This window comes from Rana temporaria, chromosome 4 (assembly GCF_905171775.1).
Source record: "Rana temporaria chromosome 4, aRanTem1.1, whole genome shotgun sequence".
Lineage (NCBI taxonomy): Eukaryota > Metazoa > Chordata > Amphibia > Anura > Ranidae > Rana > Rana temporaria.
In genome coordinates this window covers 401,922,474-401,942,408 of record NC_053492.1, presented here as the reverse complement: position 1 = coordinate 401,942,408, position 19,935 = coordinate 401,922,474, and the positions used below count along the sequence as shown (strand labels likewise).

The 19,935-nt window shown below is 47.6% G+C and overlaps 1 protein-coding gene across 5 annotated transcripts in view; it reads right to left on the bottom strand.

Annotated features, from left to right (window-relative positions):
• Nucleotides 1-19,149, bottom strand: part of EHBP1 (EH domain binding protein 1) — a 636,728-nt gene extending 617,579 nt beyond the window's left edge. For 2 of the 5 annotated variants that reach the window (XM_040351212.1, XM_040351213.1), the window contains exons 1-2: nucleotides 18,895-19,149; nucleotides 17,019-17,402 (exon numbers count right to left, since the gene is read on the bottom strand). In XM_040351212.1, coding sequence (XP_040207146.1) covers nucleotides 17,019-17,122 — 104 coding nt within the window. In that variant the 5' untranslated portion in view covers nucleotides 17,123-17,402; nucleotides 18,895-19,149. The remainder of the gene's footprint in view (nucleotides 1-17,018; nucleotides 17,403-18,894) is intronic. The other 3 variants (XM_040351214.1, XM_040351217.1, XM_040351215.1) reach the window with 2 other exon arrangements.
• Between the last annotated feature and the right edge of the window lie 786 nt (nucleotides 19,150-19,935).

The following is a 19,935-nucleotide window of genomic DNA, read 5'->3' as shown; positions in this document are numbered from 1 at the left end:
GAGTGCGAGGATTGAGAAAGAGGGAGCGAGTGCGAGGATTGAGAAAGGGGGAGCGAGTGCGAGGATTGAGAAAGGGGGAGCGAGTGCGAGGATTGAGAAAGGGGGAGCGAGTGCGAGGATTGAGAAAGGGGGAGCGAGTGCGAGAAATGAGAAAGGGGGAGCGAGTGCGAGGATTGAGAAAGGGGGAGCGAGTGCGAGGATTGAGAAAGGGGGAGCGAGTGCGAGGATTGAGAAAGGGGGAGCGAGTGCGAGGATTGAGAAAGGGGGAGCGAGTGCGAGAAATGAGAAAGGGGGAGCGAGTGCGAGGATTGAGAAAGGGGGAGCGAGTGCGAGGATTGAGAAAGGGGGAGCGAGTGCGAGGATTGAGAAAGGGGGAGCGAGTGCGAGGATTGAGAAAGGGGGAGCGAGTGCGAGGATTGAGAAAGGGGGAGCGAGTGCGAGGATTGAGAAAGGGGGAGCTAGTGCGAGGATTGAGAAAGGGGGAGCGAGCGCGAGGTTTGAGAAAGGGGGAGCGAGCGCGAGGATTGAGAAAGGGGGAGCGAGCGCGAGGATTGAGAAAGGGGGAGCGAGCGCGAGCCTAAACGAACATTTACAGTTACCCCTGCAGTGTGGGGCCAGCCCAACTTTAACTTTTCATGAATTGGACTTTAAAGTTTATTTCCACTTTTGCAGTCAAATTGGAGAAAATATCTTACCATTTCGATGTTTCCTAGGTGAAGTCGTCAGGATTCCCCCATCAACACGGATATTGCCAACAGGGAAATCCCTCCTGCCAAGCTATTGTCTGCTCCCGGCAGGTGGAGGCAGCCGTCCCCACTGGTAGAAGACAGTTATAGTAGCCACTAGCGATAATCATAAGAAAATCCGGCAGGCTGGTTGTACCCAAGTTGATCGATCAATCATTAATGATTCGAACTGTGTGTGGCCAGCCTTAGTTTTTATTTATTTTTTCATTCAACCCAGCAGGTTGAACACAAGTGATGCTGATGCAGCAATCCCGCGCCAGAACACCCTGATCAGCGCTCACAGCCATTGGCTGCAAGGGCTGATCGGATGCTGGTTTTTCAGCATGTTCTTTCAACAAAAGTCGGTCGTTAGACCAGCTTCTGCCAAAAAGACAGCTGTACACACTGAGCGGATGTTTCCCAGTTCCTGCAGAACCGGCTGATTTTCAGCCCATGTGTACCCAGCATTAGCAGGATTTTTCACTGCAAGAGTCATCAGAAAAGAACATCTAAAAGGCTAAAGCAGAGCATTTAATTTTTTTTTTTAACTTCTGTATTTATTGGCTTATAACACTCACTTTTTCACCCTGCAAATCGGTTGCAAATAGCATGTGCGTGTTATACACCGATACTGCAATTTGGGCTTCCTTGGAGAGAACGGGGAGGGGGGCGAGACGAGCGCCGTCAGATTACATACAGCGAGAATCTCCTGCTTACTCAGCGCCTCTGTAAGGGGAAGTCCCGTCTCCTGGGCCGGCATTGGACCAGTGTTCTGTCTATCATTGAAGCCGGTCCTGGAGGCGGGACTTTGTATTTAAGAGCCCGCCGAGTATACAGGAGATTCTCGCTGTATGTAATCTGACGGCGCTTATCCCGCCCCCCTCCCTGAAATGGGCATTGATCAGGCTGCATTCATGGCAATGTGGAGGCTGCAAATGGGCATTAATCAAGCTGCATTGATGGGCAATTGTGAGGCTACAGATTGGCATTGATTAAGCTGCATTGATCAGGCTGCATTGATGGGCAATTTTGAGGTTGCAGATGGGCATTGATCAGGCTGCATTGATGGGCACTGACCCTTATTTTGCTTCAAAGTTCTTTTATTTAAAACGTACGTTTTTTTTCCTGAAACTTTCCTTTTAAAATGAAGGCGTGTGTTATATGCCGATAAATACGGTAAGTTATGCTCTGTGAATAACCCTTTCATGACTAAGCCTATTTCTGACATTTGGTGTTTACAAGTTAAAATACATATTTTTTTGCTAGAAAATTACTTACAACCCCCAAACATTATATATATATTTTAGCAGAGAATCTAGAGAATAAAATGGCGAGTGTTGCAATATCTTATGTCACACGGTATTTGTGCAGCTGTATTTTAAACGCAACTTTTTGGGAAAAAGACACTTTTGTGAATTAAAAAAAAAAAAATGAAAAAGTTAGCCCAATTTTTTTGTATAATGTTGCGCCAAGTAAATAGATGATGTTACGCTAAGTAAATAGATACCAAACATGTCACGCTTTATAATTGCACTCATGAAATGGCGACAAACGACGGTACCTAAAAATCTCCATAGGCGACGCTTAATTTTTTTTTTCCTACGGTTACCAGGTTAGAGTTATAGAGGAGGTCTAGTGCTAGAATTATTGCTCTCGCTCTGATTATCGCGGCAATACCTCACATGTGTGATTTGAACACAGTTTACATATGCGGCGCGACTTTCGTATATGTTTTCTTTGCTGCGCGGGGACGGGGACACTTTAAATTTAAATTATTTTTTTATTATTATTTAATTTATTTTTTACATTATTAAACTGTTTAAAAAAAAAAAAAAATTTGATCTCTTTTATTGCTGTCACAAGGAATGTAAACATCCCTTGTGACAGTAATAGGTAGTGACAGGTACTCTTTATGGAGACCCCAAATCCCTCCTTTGCACTTCAAAGTGTTCAGATCGCTGAAAACTGTGTATTTTTTTAAAAATCCGGCGTCATTGGCAGTCGAGTAAACCGGAAGTGATGTTGTGACGTTGCTTCCATGTTTATATTCATGAGACTGGAATGAAGCCGTTTACGGATGGTTCCAGTCTATGGCTAGCCGATGGAAGTGCCAGATCGTGGGTCGGGTCTCCCGATGGGACGGGAGACCCGGTCAGAGCGGCGGAGGTGGCAGGATGGGGGAGGGGGGGGGGGGGAGTCCCTTACCGCTTCTCCAGGATAACAACCAAGCGGCTTTTAGCCACAATGGTTGTTATGCCCGGAAAGCCGATTGCCCACTTTAAACAACGGTACCGGAATGATGCCTGCAGCTGCGGGCATCATCCGGTATAACCCCCGAAAGCCAAGGCCACATATATGCGTACGCACGGCGCGAAGGGGATATGTAACAAATATAAAGTAGAAGTCATCTCACATTTAGCTGCAAAAGTGGAAATATACTTGAAAAAACCCAGCAGTAGCAGCCTCCAGGGTCCTCTCAGTAGGTTTTCAGCTGCTGGCCCCTTCAGACCTCCCGAAACACGTGACACAAGAAAACCACAGACATGCTGTTACACGGCCCCCGATGCTGACACAAGACCTAACTTAATCAATCCCGGAACCAAACTGCAGAAGGGCAATTTCAGATGTTCTAATAATTCTGTACAACGCTGCACTTTGTTGGCATTACCTGGAGATCAATGCACCACTGAAAGCTAATGGCTTCATGTAAAATGCCAAGTAGTCTACAGGCCCGGAACAGAGTCAGTTGAGGTGAGCAGATATCAGATAGAAGTTCTACTTAATGGAGTCTTATGAATGAATGGTCAGCATCTCCTCCCCTCCCCCCCGATGTAAAACAAGGCCTTCAGAAAATGGACACTTTCACTTATTGATGTGTACAGAACGATTTGTTCGGCTGCAATGGTATAGCCGTGTAATGACTCAAGCAGCTCAATAAACACAGAAATGCATACTTGTCAATTGCCCATCCCCCCACAACCGGTATAGTTGCCAATGTTCAGGGTTTGTCATCAGAACTGTCCATGCTCCTCAAATCTTCAAGCAGATATATACAAAAACAACATTATCCCAGCTTCACACTGCTGTGGGATTAAATTGTGCGAGTTCAGCTGAATTCGCCCAATTTCATACCCGCATGTCAGTCTGGCATCGCACCCAAAGTCACCAAAAGTAGTACAGAAACGACTTTTTGGAATCGATGAAGCGTTGCACCGTTTCGGACGGTGCCATTGCCGGCAATAGCCGCCGATTTGGCATGTCAAATTGCATCAATGTGAACCTGGGTTTCAGGGCCATTGCACACGGGTGGACCGATTGGGTCCAAGAGTCAGTTTTTCAGGCAGACCAGATTGAACCCTCCAGTCTCCTCTATGGAGCGGCATTCATCAACACCTGCCAACATCCGATCCTGTCCGCTAAAAAAGACAGGTGGGGATCAGATGGCAGTTGGGTGTAAATGGGCTGCTTCTGTGTCTGCTCTGCATAAGCGGAGTAGACATGGACCCAACATCTGCCTGCTTGGCAGGGATCAGAGGAGAAATTACCCGCTGAGCAGGCAGACTCCAACGGATCCCACCCCGTGTTGAAGGGACCTAATGATAGTTACACTCTTATACGGCCTGCGTTGTGCAAGTAGCAGTGGGCTACCCTAACTGCAGAGAAAGGATGCCCAGACTTTATTTTTTTCAAATCACGCTGCAATCAAGTCTCATGGTGCCACAAGCCATGTCTGCCAGTGCATGCTATTAAGAGTCAAGAGCACCCCCACGCATACCTCCCAACTTTTCTTTTCAACTTCATAATGAGGGACAAATGAGCATACCTCGCAACGTAGTTGTTGAGCGGGGGGGGGGGCGCGCGTATCAGAGTTGTTGAGCGGGGGGGTTCCGCGGATCAAAGTTGTTGAGCGGGGGGTCCGCGGATCAAAGTTGTTGAGCGGGGGGAAATCGGTGGATTGGAGTGGTTGAGCGGGGGGTGGGGTCCGCGAATAACAGTTGTCAAGCGGGGGGGTGGTTCCGCGGATCAAAGTTGTTGAGTGGGGGGGGGGGAACGTGGATCGAAGTTTTTGAGCGGGGGGGGTTCCGCGAAGCAAAGTTGTTGAGCGGGGGGGGGCGGGATTTGACGGTAATCGGGGGGGCGGTGCCGAGAAATCGCAGGACTCTAGGACTGATCGCGGGATTTGCCGCGAATAGCGGGACATTTCCGCGAAATCCAGGACTGCTGATAAAGAGCAGAGCATTTTCCTGTGGGTTGGAAACACGCACAATTTTGTGAGCATTCCTAACCTGCAATAATGTGAATAAGAAAAATGAAATGAATGGTTAACTGTCTTGGAATTCTCTATACCAGGGGTCTCCAAACTTTCTAAACAAAGGGCCAGTTTCCTCTCCTTCAAATTTTAGGGGGGCCGGACTGTGGACAAGTCAAGTATAAATTGTCCTGGTGTCCGTGGCAGTAAACAGTGCCCCACCTTTGATATTAGGGGGAGGAATAGTGCCCCATTTTTGGTGTCAGTGGCAGGAATTTTCCCCCTTTATTGGTGTCAGCGGGAGAAATAGTGTCTCCTATCTGTGGGAGGGATAGTGCCCCAAGGGCCAGATAAAGGCAAGCAAAGGGCCACATCTGGCCCCCAGGCCACAGTTTGGAGACCACTGCCCTATACAATAGGACTCTCTGTAGTACATATCTGCAGTGTTTAGGAGATTTAATTTCCCTTCATGCAGCCACTAACGACAGCGGCGCATGCGTGCTGAAGGTTCGATGACTCGTGACGGAACTTTCCAGAATGGAGGATTCATGCACGGTAGTGACGTCATCATGGCTCCGGCCACTCACATCGGCGGAGCCCGCAAACCTGGAAGAAATAAAGGAACATGTCAGCTCCCTCGGCGGTGAACGAGCACGCTGCGGGAGCTTTGCGCCAAGATATTTTATAATGTGCTAGTATGTGATATATACTAGCACATTATGCTATTGCTTTGCAAGATTTTTTTGGAGAGGGTTTTGGGCGATATACTACCGCTTTAATTACCTGATCCTATGGGCTTCTGGACCAGTTCCTGCAGTGTCTTCTTCCCATGCTCCAGCAGTTTAAGGTCCTGACAGCATCAAGACAGCCTACAGCCCTGCTTTAGAAGTGATGACACCAAGGGACAGTCTGCCAGAGTAGCGGAAAATCAAGCAAGCAAACGTGCTTTTACTCTCCCCCTAGAATAAATGAGCAGTCAACCTCCGCAGTGCAGGCAAAGCCCCACTGCAAAGGACAATTTTCAAAATGTCCCAGTGTTGGGCATTAACCTTGCTAATGCCACAAAGGAGGTCAAGGATCTGGTTGTTCTTTCTGGTAGGAGTGGCTGGATTACAAGTCTTTTGACAGATAAACCTGTTCCCACATTTGCTTTTTAACTGTACAGTATATGTAGTGGTTTGCCTGAGTTCAGCTTTAAGTCATTCCAATTTTTATAAGATGGGCCAATACAATGAATTAGGCAACTATCATGCTACTACCCCCCTAGAATAAACTGGTCCACCTCCAGGCACCAGAACAAAAATACTGTTGCATTGCCATCACCCCCCTCCCACCTCAGACTTTCATTGCTTGTTAGGTCTAGGGCGCAGGTGAGGGCGATATGTGGCACAGGTGAGGGCGATATGTGGCACAGGTGAGGGCGATATGTGGCACAGGTGATGGCGAAATATGTGGCGCAAGTGAGGGCGAAATATGTGGCGCAAGTGAGGGCGAAATATGTGGCGCAAGTGAGGGCGAAATATGTGGCGCAAGTGAGGGTGAAATATGTGGCGCAAGTGAAGGGTGAAATATGTGGCGCAAGTGAAGGGTGAAATATGTGGCGCAAGTGAAGGGTGAAATATGTGGTGCAGGTGAGGGTGAAATATGTGGTGCAGGTGGTGTAGGTGAGGGTGAAATATGTGGCGCAGGTGAGGGTAAAATATGTGGTGCAGGTGAGGGTGAAATATGTGGCGCAGGTGAGGGTGAAATATGTGGCGCAGGTGAGGGTGAAATATGTGGCGCAGGTGAGGGTGAAATATGTGGTGCAGGTGGTGCAGGTGAGGGTAAAATATGTGGCGCAGGTGAGGGTAAAATATGTGGCGCAGGTGGTGCAGGTGAGGGTGAAATATGTGGCGCAGGTGAGGGTGAAATATGTGGCGCAGGTGAGGGTGAAATATGTGGCGCAGGTGAGGGTGAAATATGTGGCGCAGGTGAGGGTGAAATATGTGGCGCAGGTGGCGCAGTTGAGGGTGAAATATGTGGCGCAGGTGAGGGTGAAATATGTGGCGCAGGTGAGGGTGAAATATGTGGCGCAGGTGAGGGTGAAATATGTGGCGCAGGTGAGGGTGAAATATGTGGCGCAGGTTAGGGCGAAATATGTGGCGCAGGTGAGGGGGCTCTTGCAGTTGGGGATGCGCCCTATACTCTGACCTTCTTGGATGGCCCTGATCACCTTAGAGTTGAACAGCCTTTCCCGCAGGAGCTAAATCTGGCACACTAAGCTGCGTCTCCGACATGATTATTCATCCATCTGAATGACATGAGTCTGTGTTCTATTCGGCTGAAAACATGTGATATGAACTTGGAATAATAGACTGCATATCGAAATGGATTCTGTGGACATTCAAAAAAATATAACCAGACTACGGTAAATGTGTCCGCATTCACATGGGCACTCAGGTCCGTTATTAGGTCATTTGTTTATGCGGTTGGATCGGTTTCTGTGCAATTTCTGCATTCCCATAGACTTACATTGGCCTGCCTGCACGCAACATCTGACACCTCCAGTTGCATAACCAAATGGCCAATTCGTATCCTCAGTGCCCGTATTAATAGGGCCCTGCAGTTAAAGCATATCACAAACCTGTGTTTTGCCTATGCAGGGAAAGCAGCAGGTTTACTTGAATCACCTCCTTATTTTTCCTTCATTGTGCTGAGGTGTTCAGCCACTAGAACAAATAAAAATACCCAGCACTTCCATATATGAAGGAATTTACTCCCCTCACTCATGTGATAGCGCTAGTCCAGCAAGGTCATATGGGGGTAGGGAGGAGTCCTCAACCATGTGTAAGCTCTAACTAGTGTGACTTGGAGCTTACACAGGGTTGCCTCGCTTCCAGTGGTTGGATGGAGGAGCAAAAGATGGGGAGTATTACCAAGAGAAGGAGCCAAGGAGAAGGATGCTAACTCTGAACCCAAGGTACACGTACATTTTCCCCAGCAGTTTCCATTACATAAGAAAGTAGTGATACCTCATTTGTTTGTCTAATTGCACAGCATTCCTATTGGATAAATTGGGAGTACAACATGTACATAGGTGCACATGTGTACTTTATATTATTACTACAGGTACTGTACTTACATAATGCTGTCAAGTTCATGGAGCTTACAATCTAAGGTCCCTAACTGAAATTCATACATACATGTACATATATGGTGCCAATTTAGACAGGAGCCAATGAACGTACCAGCATGTCTTTGAAGTGTCGGAGGAAACTGGAGTACCCGGAGGAAACTCATGCAGGCACAGGGAGAACATGCAAACTCCAGGCAGGTAGTACCATGGTTGGAAATGGAATTCAAACCAATGACACCAGTGCTGCTGGGCAGCAGTGCTGACCACTTAGCCTCTGTGCAAAATGTCAATCTTCCATTCCAGTTCCTGCACCGTAGCATCCCCTTCGTAATAACAGCTCAAAGAAAAATTTGTTTTTTTGTATAGTTAAAAGAAAAAAAGAAAATTACCGTTTTGGAGAAAATTACCTTTACATCTTTGCTTCCTTTAGAAAAAAAAAAAAAAAACAAGCAGTGGTGGTACATCCATAGAGGGCGCAGGAGCGCCGCCCCCTCTCGCTACTGCACCGCCACTGAAAAACAATACATAGATTCATGCATTGCATGAATCTATGTATTGTCACCGCTGCCCACTATTCAGATTGCCGGCCCCCTGGCGAGTGCCGGTCATCTGAATAATGGCAGCTGGTTGGCTGTGGAAGTGTCCATCAGAGCCAGTGGCTCTGATAGGCTGTAATCGGAAAGCCTGAGGGCTGTAATCGGATTCCAAGTACTTAACCAGGGGAAGCACGAGGTGTGCGTTCCTTGGTTAACACTGACATGCATCTCAGCCAATCAGGTTCACTGTATCTGGTTACCGGTAACCCGATTGGCTGAAGCGCCATCGAGGGCGGGACTACATCCAGGGATCGTGGAGGAGGATCCGAGGATGGCTGACCGAGAAAGGTAAGTGCCAGGCGGGGGGCAATCTGGCGGCATTTTAGGGGCAAACTGGTAGCAATTGATGGGCACAGTGGCGACAATGGCATGGCACAGTGGCTGCGTTTGGCATGGCACAGTGGTGACAATTGATGGGTACAGTGGCTGCGTTTGGCATAGCACAGTGGCCATAATTGATGGGCACAGTGGCTGCGTTTGGCATAGCACAGTGGCCATAATTGATGGGCACAGTGGCTGCGTTTGATGGCATGGCACAGTGGCGACAATTTTATGGCACAGTGGCTGCAATTGAAGTTTTTTTTTTTTTTCGTGTGTTTGCGCCCCCCCAAAAATGTTGAGCACCAGCCGCCACTGGTTTTCAGAGACATCTGTGTGGGTTTCTGCACAGATGTCTAATAAAATCGCACCCTGAATTTGCCAAAAATAGTACAGAAACGACTTTTGGGAATCGGTGCGGCGCCACAAAGATTTGGACTGTGCCATTGCTGGCAATAGCTGCCAGTTTGGCATGCGATTTAACAACTCGCTGCAATGTGAACCGGGGCTAAGGGTCCATGCACACTAGCTACAAATAAAAATTTAAAAAAAGGGGCAGTGCTCTTTTGAGCGGTTTTTGTACTAGGGTTTGGTGTTTTCTGCCAAAAAACGGCTCTCAGAAAATGCAAAACAGAAGACTTTTTTTTCCTGCCTCTAAAAACATCCTAATGTGTATGGACACAGGATAACACTGAGCTGCTTCTTCAGGCACAACACAAAACTCCTGGAGAAGCAGCAAATTTTAAACATCCTACAAGAGACTGAGAGCAGGCAAGTTTATTTTATTGCACAAGAGACTTTGAATGTCTCCCCTGCAATAAAGACCCTGCCTGCTTACAGTTTTTTACTTTAACACCTGGCCAATAAACATTATTCTGGGTCTACTCTGTTGGTGCTTACTTCTGGAACAAAACTTTTGTTGCACAAAAATGTAAGAAATTAACTTATAATTTTTTTTTAGGGCTGTTAGTGATTACAATTTTCGTGTTCGATTAATTAATTATTTTTTTAATCGATTAATCGACTAATTCGATTAATAATAACACACATAAATTTTTTGGATCACCACCATATATAGTCCCCACTGTAATATCCACAGACATCTCCCCCACTGTAATCCACAGACATCTCCCCACTGTAATCCACAGCCATCTCCACCACTGTATAGGAAGATTAGTGCTTGCTTGGTCTTACCAGAGAAGCCGGCTGAACACGAGCAGTTGAGGCCGGGTGATGACGTCAGCGTGCCGCTCTAGGCTCACCTAGGCCGCCGCTGGGTGGGCCAAGATGGCCGACGCTCTGGGAGCTAGGCCAAAGCCACGGCCTTTCCTATGGCCGAGGCAGCAGCGGAGCTCCGCGGATCACGTGGTGTGCCGATCCGCATATGGTGATCCGTTCGGATCACGGATCATTTATGATCCGTTGCACCACTAGTACCGATCAAAAGAATAAAACAAAAAAAAAAATTTCTGCACGAAGTTCACCTTTAAATACCTTAGAATTATAAGAGAGAAGATCACCGCTCAAGGTAGGTCTATTGTAGGGTCGTTTCACAAATATAGCACTCCAAGGGTGCAGGCAATGCACTAAGGCAAATATTGGTATAAAGATGAGGGATGGACAGCCGCACTCCAAACCAAACGGCTTCAGTGCTTATTCATGGCCATGAATAAGCACTGAAGCCAGTGCGAAACGTCGGTATTCTCCTGTTCCTATTGCTGTGATCTGCTGTGTTCTTGCTGTTGATTTGAATAAAGACAACCCGTTTGGTTTGGAGTGCGGCTGTCCATCCCTCATCTTTATACCTTAGAATTATAGTAGAGACCTTCTTAAAAAGAGAAGCATGGGAATACAAAAAAAAAAAAAAAAACCTTCTACATACTCCACTTCCTGGTGTGATGCTTGAGCTTTCCTATGCTGGCTCTTAGCCCGAGAACTGAGCAATCACATGACCAATGATCGCTCAGTTCTCAGTCTTTCCAGAGCAGAGAGCATTAACTGTGGGGTTTATTTACTAAAACAGGAGAGTGCAGCTGTGCATTGAAACCAATCAGCTTTCAGCCCACATTGAATGTGGGTTTGAAATCGTGCGAGTTCAGCTGAACTCGCACGATTTCAAACTGGCATTTTAGTGCGAGTTCGGGGGCAATTCGAAAGACATCTGTGCAGGTTTATGCACGGGTGTCTATTGAAATCGCCCCCGAAGTCACCAAAAGTTGTGCAGGAACTACTTTTGGAAATATGATTGGGACAGTGCCGTTCCCAGCAATAGGCTCAGATTTGACATGTCAAATTTCTCCGATGTGAACAGGGGCTTATTATTAACGCTTAATTGAAAAAGCTGAAATTAGAAACCGATTGGCTACCATGCACAGCTGCACCAGATTTTGCACTCTCCAGTTTTAGTAAATCAACCTGTCAGTCACTGTATTCTGCTTTGTTCCTCCAGAGCTCACTGAAGCACCAGGCTGTGGAGGGGGCAGGAGCGGCTTGCTCAGGCTCTCAGCAATGCGCTAGGAGGTTGAGCCAGCTGCTGGTCAGAGATCTGGGTGGGTCCTGACAGTATGGTCGGGATCCTTCCAGAACCTGAAGCAGCTCAGTGACGTCAGCGTGCTTTAGCCTGCTGTTGACTAATTCTGGGTCACAGGAGAGCACAAGTGAGTGCACTTCTGTGACCCACAAGAGCAGCTTTGACCATACTCTTTTAACAAAGTACTGTATATATTTGAGTATAAGCCGAGTTTTTCAGCACATTTGCTGAAAATACCCTCCTCGGCTTATACTCGAGTCACCTTTTTGCTCCTGATCTCCCGGAATTTGGGGACCCGGTAACGGCCGGCCCGTAAGTCCCCTGGACCCCAAACTTGGCACACATGTAGCCCCCCCTCTTCCTCTATACGTGTGTAAAGATTGGGGAGCACCGATTTTTCAAAGCCAGGCACCCCTCCCATAGACTCCCATGTTAAATGGTAATTTCTCCGGTGAATTAGGGGACACGTACTGGACGGTCGTAGGTCCCCTGGACTCGAAACTTGGCACACTTGTAGCCCCATTTCTCCTCTATAAGTGTGAAAAGTTTGTTGTCTGGGGGGGGACCTACGTTCAAGGAGCACCGATTTTTCAAAACCGGCACCCCTTCCATAGACTCCCATGTTAAATGTCAGTCTAGTCATGGGCACAGTGAGGCATGGGCACAGTGAGGCATGGGCACAGTGAGGCATACAGATGGACACCCTAGGCTTATACTCTAGTCAATACGTTTTCCCATTTTTTTTGTGGTAAAATTAGGTGCCTGGGCTTATATTCGGGTCGGCTTATATTAGAGTATATACGGCAAGTATTCCCATGTCATCACAATCCAAAATACAAGGGGTTTCTCCCTTATCTTATGAGAGAGGGCAGAGCTGCTCTTTTACAGCATATAGATTACAGAATATTATAGAGCTGCTTATCCATACCTCCAACTATATACTGTATTTACTGGCATATAACACTCACTTCTTTACCCTGAAAATAGAGGGTAAACTGTGCCTGCGTGTTATACGCAGGGGGCTGTGGAAAGTGTTAGGGTGCGTGTTATACGTCTGTCCGTGTTATACGCCGATAAATACGGTACATTATATATCCATATGGATCTCAAGACAGATACATGTTAATGACAAAAAAACAAGACCATGCTGCCCGCCTGTATCATTCGCCCCGTAATTTAACATCCTTACCAGCATTCAACTGGCTGCAACGTATTCATTTGTAACAAATAGGAAACCACAGGTACCCATCTCAGAGTTAAAGCATTCTACTGAACACCACAAGCACCATGACAGCAAACAAAAGAAACTGAACTGTATACATAAGCAGGTGATCAAAAGTACATACTAAATGCATCTGTCATAAAGCGTCATGTCCTCACTATCACAATAGTCCATGCTGCCTTTTCACAACATAAACTAAAACTAACCAAATCACATATTTATACTTCTTCATTCATTTTAGGATAGTTTATTATAAATCAGTTCAAGTGTCAAGAACGATGAGCAAAGTGCAGTAACCCATAGCAACAGAGATCCTTCATGGATCTGTAGTAGACTCAACTCTGATTGGTCACTGTGGTTCATGCACATCATTTCATGTTTAGCACTTCCAGCGCATTTTACATTTCTACACTAAGGGCTCATTTATACCAGTTGCCATTCAACATTTTTTTTTATGAAAACATATGCAAGAAAAATAAATGTATTTTGGATGACCCTAGTTTAACCTCCCTGGCGGTATGATTCTGTCTGGAATTACGTACCAAAAGCGGTACAATTATTTTGCAAGGAAATTTGGCGTTTTATACTGTAGGCCTGTAATTTTTAGAAATAACTCACTTAAATCTGACCAAGCAAGTCTTGTAGGCATCCCGGGTATGATTTTTTTTTTAAAACAAAATTATAATATAATAAATAATTATAACAAATAATAATATAATTATAATAAAAATTATTCAATAATGTAATCAACTCAAAATCACTGAAATTTGCTCAGTTGCAGAATTGTCGCTGTCATTACTTTTATTTTTTTATGACGAATTTCCCCACAAATCGCTATCGCACAATTCTGCAAGTGATTATAATTTATTATCGCTGTTTTTTAGCTGATCTAAAACAATTTTTGACATAAAGGGACACTTTTGGACAATCTAGTTTTTAGGCAGAAAGAACATTTTTTATTATATAAAAGTACATGTAGGGCACTGGGCAGACCACTAGGGACAAGGGGTGTGTGTATTTTTTACATACAGTACTGTAATCTATAAGATTACAGTATACTGTGTGTATTGTGTTTGTTTACTTTTTTGAATTTGGCGCCAATCTCCGCTCCCGTGCGTCGTAACGTCGCAGGGAACGGAGATCGGCGACACACGGGGAGACTGTGAATCGAGCGAGGAGGTCCCGCTCGCTCACACAGCGGGGTGGCATCACTGGATCCAGGGACAAGGTAAGTAACTTGCCTGTGGATCCAGCGAAAGGTAAGCCGCGCCGCTGCACACTCTGCACGTCCAGCCCGAGCGTGACTCGGGGTTACCGATCCTAGCATAAAAAATCAACCCCGAGTCACGCTCGGGTTTACCGCCAAGGGGATTAAACAATTGTGGTGCATTCACGTGCGTTTTAAAAAGTACAGCGTGCTGCTTTTTTTTGCAGGAAAACGCACATGAATGCACTGCAAAGGTGTAGAAATACAATTCAGTAAGGGTCCGTTTAAACCGCAATCCCCATCTTCAGTATTCAGTTCCGCAAGTGCTTATACAGTACATGCATTTATGGTGCATGTTTAAGCTTTATGATATTTTTTTACTGAGTTGCAGACATACAAAAAAAAAAAAAAAAAAATGCAGTATGCTTTTTTTTTTTTTTTTTTTTTAATGCAGCCAATGAGGAGAGAGACACAGAACAGCTGAGGCTTCTGTGCACATTGCTGGACCGAGAGGGGGCTCATGTGAGTACTGTGGGGGGGGGGGGGGAGCAGCACACAGAGGGCTAGATTCAGGTACAGTTACGCCGTTGTATCAGTAGATAGGCCGGCGTAACTCTGAATCTACGCAGTCGTAAATTTAAGCGTATTCTGGAAACCAGATACACTTAAATTAGGATAAGATACGAGCGGCGTAAGTCTCCTACGCCGTTGTATCTTAAGATGCATATTTACGCTGGCCGCTAGGTGGCGCTTCCGTTGAGTTTGGCGTAGAATATGCAAATGACTAGATACGCCGATTCAGAAACGTACGTGCGCCCGGCGCATTTTGTTTACGTAAGGCTTTTTCCGGCGTAAAGTTAGTGGAACAAATAGCTGGCCCAGTCAATGTTAAGTATGGACGTCGTTCCCGCGTCGAAATTTGAAAATTTTACGTCGTTTGCGCAAGTCGTCCGTGAATGGGGCTGGATGTAATTTACGTTCACGTCTAAACCAATACTTCCTTGCGGCGTACTTTGGAGCAATGCACACTGGGATATGTCCACGGACGGCGCATGCGTCGTTCGTAAAAAACATCAATCACGTCAGTTCACAAATTATTTACATAAAACAAGCCCCCCTGTTCCACATTTGAATTAGGCGCGCTTAGGCCGGCCCATTTACGCTACGCCGCCGTAACTTAGGAGGCAAGTGCTTTGTGAATACAGCACTTGCCTCTCTGACTTACGGCGGCGTAGCGTAAATACGATACGCTACGCCGCCACAAAATTACGCCGACATACCTGAATCTTGCCCAGAATGTTTTTTTTACCTTCATGCATTAAGGTAATAAACCTTCATCCTTTAAAAATAGACTCTCGGGAATATGTTCATTTTTCTTGCATGTGTGTTTGCACTGCATCATCAGATTAAATGTGTTTTTAAAGTGGTTGTAAAGGATGAAGGTTTATTACCTTAATGCATAAAGGTAAAAAACATTATGTGTGCTGCTCCCCCCACAGTACTCATATGAGCCCCCTCTCGGTCCAGCAATGTGCACAGAAGCCTTAGCTGTCCCGTGTCTCTCTCCTCATTGGCTGAGACAAACCCCCAGGAGCCACTGGCTCCCACTGCTGTCAACCATAGCCAGTAGAGCGGGACTGAGCCACGGCTCTATGTGCCTTATGGACGCATGGAGTAAGGCTCGGGAGCAAGCACACACCAGTACCCCCATAGCAAGTGGCTTGCTATTGGGGGCACTGGTCAAGGGGGAGGGGCCAGAAGTGCTGGTGGGGGACCCGGGAAGAGGAGGATCGGGGCTGCTCTGTGCAAAACTATTACACAGAGCAAGTAAGTATAACATGTTCGTTTTTTATTTTTTTGTTAACCAAATCTTTCAAATCAATTCATACACAGTATGAGCACACATGCAAGAAAAATAAATGCATTTTAAATGAGTTTAGGTTACACCACTGGGGTGCTTTCATGTGCATTTATAAAAAGGACAGTGTGCTTTTTTCTTTTTTTGCATGTACCGTATTTATCGGCGTATATCGCGCACTTTTTAGCCCTGAAAATCAGGGCAAAATCGTGGGTGCGCAATATACGCCGATACCCGCGCCAAGTTTTGAATACTGCGCCGACATATACCGAGCGCAGTACACTCGGGTATAGTCGGCCAGTCTCGGCTTCTTCCGCGGTCACGTCCTGGACGTACAGGACGTGAGCGCGACAGTTGCCGAGCCTGCCCGAGTATACTGCGCTCGGTATATGCTGGTGCAGTATTCAAAACTTGGCGCGGGAAACGAGCGGGGAGGATGCGAGGACGCCGCAGAAGGACGCCGAACCCGCCGCAGAAGGACACCCGAACCAGCAGAAGGATGCCGGACCTGCCGAAGAGGACACCCGAAGCTGCCGATGGACCGATGGACGCCGTGCAAGACACCAAAACTAAGTACAAAAATAACTTTTTTTCCACAGGATTGGGGGTCACTTTGGGGGTGCGCGGTATACGCGGGAGCGCGTTATACCGCGATAAATACGGTAAATGCAATAAATAATGCCCAAAAATAAATATAAATAAGAAAAGCACCACAAACGCATTACAAATGCATTCTAGATTGTAAGCTCTAACGAGCAGAGCCCTCTCATTCCTCCTGTATTGTAACTGTACTGTTTGCCCTCATGTAAAGTGTGGCGCAAACTGTTGGCGCTGTATAAATCTTGTATGATAATAATGTAAATGTGTAATCGGAACTGCACATTGTACGCAGGGATTGTGGTGGAAACGAGCCCTTAGGATTCATTCATTCTAGAGAAGAAAATGCTGGCAGACAATGAAATAAGTGAAAATCAGGAGTGCTAGAAGGTGTCACACAACAGACAACGGTGTCACACAACAGACAACGGTGTCACACAACAGACAACGGTGTCACACGACAACGGTGTCACATGGGAATGACTGACAGCTCAATGGGTCAGGAATTTTCTGTACTTCCTCACACAGCTTGTAATTTACGACTAGCGTGTGTTTGCTGACAGCTATACAAATAGAAAACGGTTACACGGCGGTCACTGACCATTTCTTAGTGCATTCCACCATCAGCTCCTGGTAAGACGCCACAAACTGAAACTTGGAGGCATGTTTGCCCACACGCTGCAGCCTCTTCCATACTGAAGCCATGATCCAAGATCAGACCAGAGCGGGGGGGTTAGGGGGCGACGTCTTTTCTGTATTATTCCGAGCAGCCTTACAAGGTGGCGTGCGTAGCAGGGCAGAGGGTGCCAATCGCAGGCTGTTGTCCAGACGCACTCATCAGAGACACCGGCAGCGGCTGATCCCACTTCACAAGGCAGACATCCAGCTTAGGAGACTCCTGCATGGCTGAGGGAAAGGAAGTCCCCGGTGCATGGAAAGTCAGCTCTCCTCCCAGGCAAAATGACGCGGAATCCGTAGAGCTAGACTGGTACAGACAAAGGAGGAAGCAGAAGAGAGAAAGCTGTTAATATTTGACATCATGGAGCTACATCTAAGCAGAGCTGTCAGTGATCCTACTTACAAGAAAGGTCTATGGAGGGGGGGGGGGGGGTGATCAGCACACCTACTTACAACACACACGGGTCATGTGCATGGGTAAAAGGTGACGGGTATGCGGGTGACAGTCCCACCCCCAATGACAGATCAGGGAAAGTCTTCCAACACTAGGGAAGCAAATCCTCCAACCTGTCATTTGTATACCAGCTCATCATCCCATAATTATACCTCGGCTGGGCATCTGACACAAGGGTGGCAGGACAGGGAGGAGGAGAATAGCGTGCAGCCTGGCCACAGGACCTACGCTGCCACCCAAAACATTGGCCATGTCTGTGATTCACGAGTCCCCTTACTCACTGCCCCTCCCCCTGTCACTACAAGCTGTCATCATCCGCTCACCGTTAACCCATGCATCGCCATGCAGCACAGCAGGGATCCCCCACCACATGCAATATGACACAACATAAACTTTAATCAAGGTGACACATTTTAATGCTTGCTATGCATATATAAAACAACAAAAAACACAGATCCATGTGTAATGCTGCAAGTGTCCTGATACACTGGGGGGCTCCATCACAAGTCGCTCAGCTACACATGGGGTCTCGAGCAACTGGTTGGAGATCACTGCAACATGGGGCCCCTGAGCCTCTGGTTGGAGATCACAGCAACATGGGGCCCCTGAGCCTCTGGTTGGAGATCACAGCAACATGGGGCCCCTGAGCCTCTGGTTGGAGATCACTGCAACATGGGGCCCCTGAGCCTCTGGTTGGAGATCACTGCAACATGGGGCCCCTGAGCCTCTGGTTGGAGATCACTGCAACATGGGGCCCCTGAGCCTCTGGTTGGAGATCACTGCAACATGGGGCCCCTGAGCCTCTGGTTGGAGATCACTGCAACATGGGGCCCCTGAGCCACTGGTTGGAGATCACTGCAACATGGGACCCCTGAGCCACTGGTTGGAGATCACTGCAACATGGGGCCCCTGAGCTGCTGGTTGGAGATCACTACAACATGGGGCCGCTGGTTGGTGATCACTGCAACATGGGGCCCCTGAGCCTCTGGTTGGAGATCACTGCAACATGGGGCCCCTGAGCCTCTGGTTGGAGATCACTGCAACATGGGGCCCCTGAGCCTCTGGTTGGAGATCACTGCAACATGGGGCCCCTGAGCCTCTGGTTGGAGATCACTGCAACATGGGGCCCCTGAGCCTCTGGTTGGAGATCACTGCAACATGGGGCCCCTGAGCCTCTGGTTGGAGATCACAGCAACATGGGGCCACTGGTTGGGGACCCCTGCAGTGGAGGGAAGCTCCATCCAGAAGGCACAGATGAGAGGGGGGAATCATACAGTGACAGTCAGGGGATAGGACAAGGATTGGGAAGGATCAGGACAACACACAGAGATCCCCTCCAGCTTACCTCCTCCTGACCACACTGGGCATTGGATCCCTGAGCCCTGGATGTTAGTGTGGATCCCCCATGCCCGGCATCAGCAGTCCTCAGCTCCCAGGATCCCCCTCTATTCCAGGCCAAGGAGATTTAGTATGCAGACAGATAGGTGCAGCCTCCCCCCTCCCCGGCCCTGGACTCTAGTACAATCCTCGCTGATAGAACCCTCCCTGCGAGCCAGAGCCCGCTCCACCGCCACAGCCACCGCTGCTGATCTCTACATTGGGTACTCAGCAGCATGGATACCGCACTCCTATTGTGGGACTGGCCTGTCACTCAGCAGACGGACGAATGAGCGTTCAGATATAAAGGGGCGGGGCTAGCCGGTGCTTTAAATGGGCTCAGCTTCGGCGCTGCCCGAACATTCAGCGAAGTGGCCGCCTTCTCGGGAGGGCGGAGTTGATTGGCTGCTGGACAAAGTGACAAGGCGATGTTTATGGTATGGAGGCTCCTGATTGGACGCCGGAGCTGTCAGTTTCCGTATCGTGTACGGCTCTAAGAGTGGGCTGTACCCCGGCCGGCTTGATAGCTGTACAGGTCTCTGCTGTGAGCCGCTTGGATGGTATGGACAGCAACCAGCCACGAGTCTGTGATGAGGAAGGTGACCTGCGGGTCCCTCTGCTCTGCTGGGACTTGTAGTGCTGTGGTATGTTCTGGATCTGCTGGGACTTGTAGTGCTGTGGTATGTTCTGGATCTGCTGGGACTTGTAGTGCTGTGGTATGTTCTGGATCTGCTGGGACTTGTAGTGCTGTGGTATGTTCTGGATCTGCTGGGACTTGTAGTGCTGTGGTATGTTCTGGGACTTGTAGTGCTGTGGTCATCTATGTTCTGGCTCTGCTGGGACTTGTAGTGCTGTGGTATGTTCTGGCTCTGCTGGGACTTGTAGTGCTGTGGTATGTTCTGTCTCTGCTGGGACTTGTAGTGCATGGTCTGGCTCTGCTGGGACTTGTAGTGCTGTGAACATCTATGTTCTGTTTCTGCTGGGACTTGTAGTGCTGTGAACATCTATG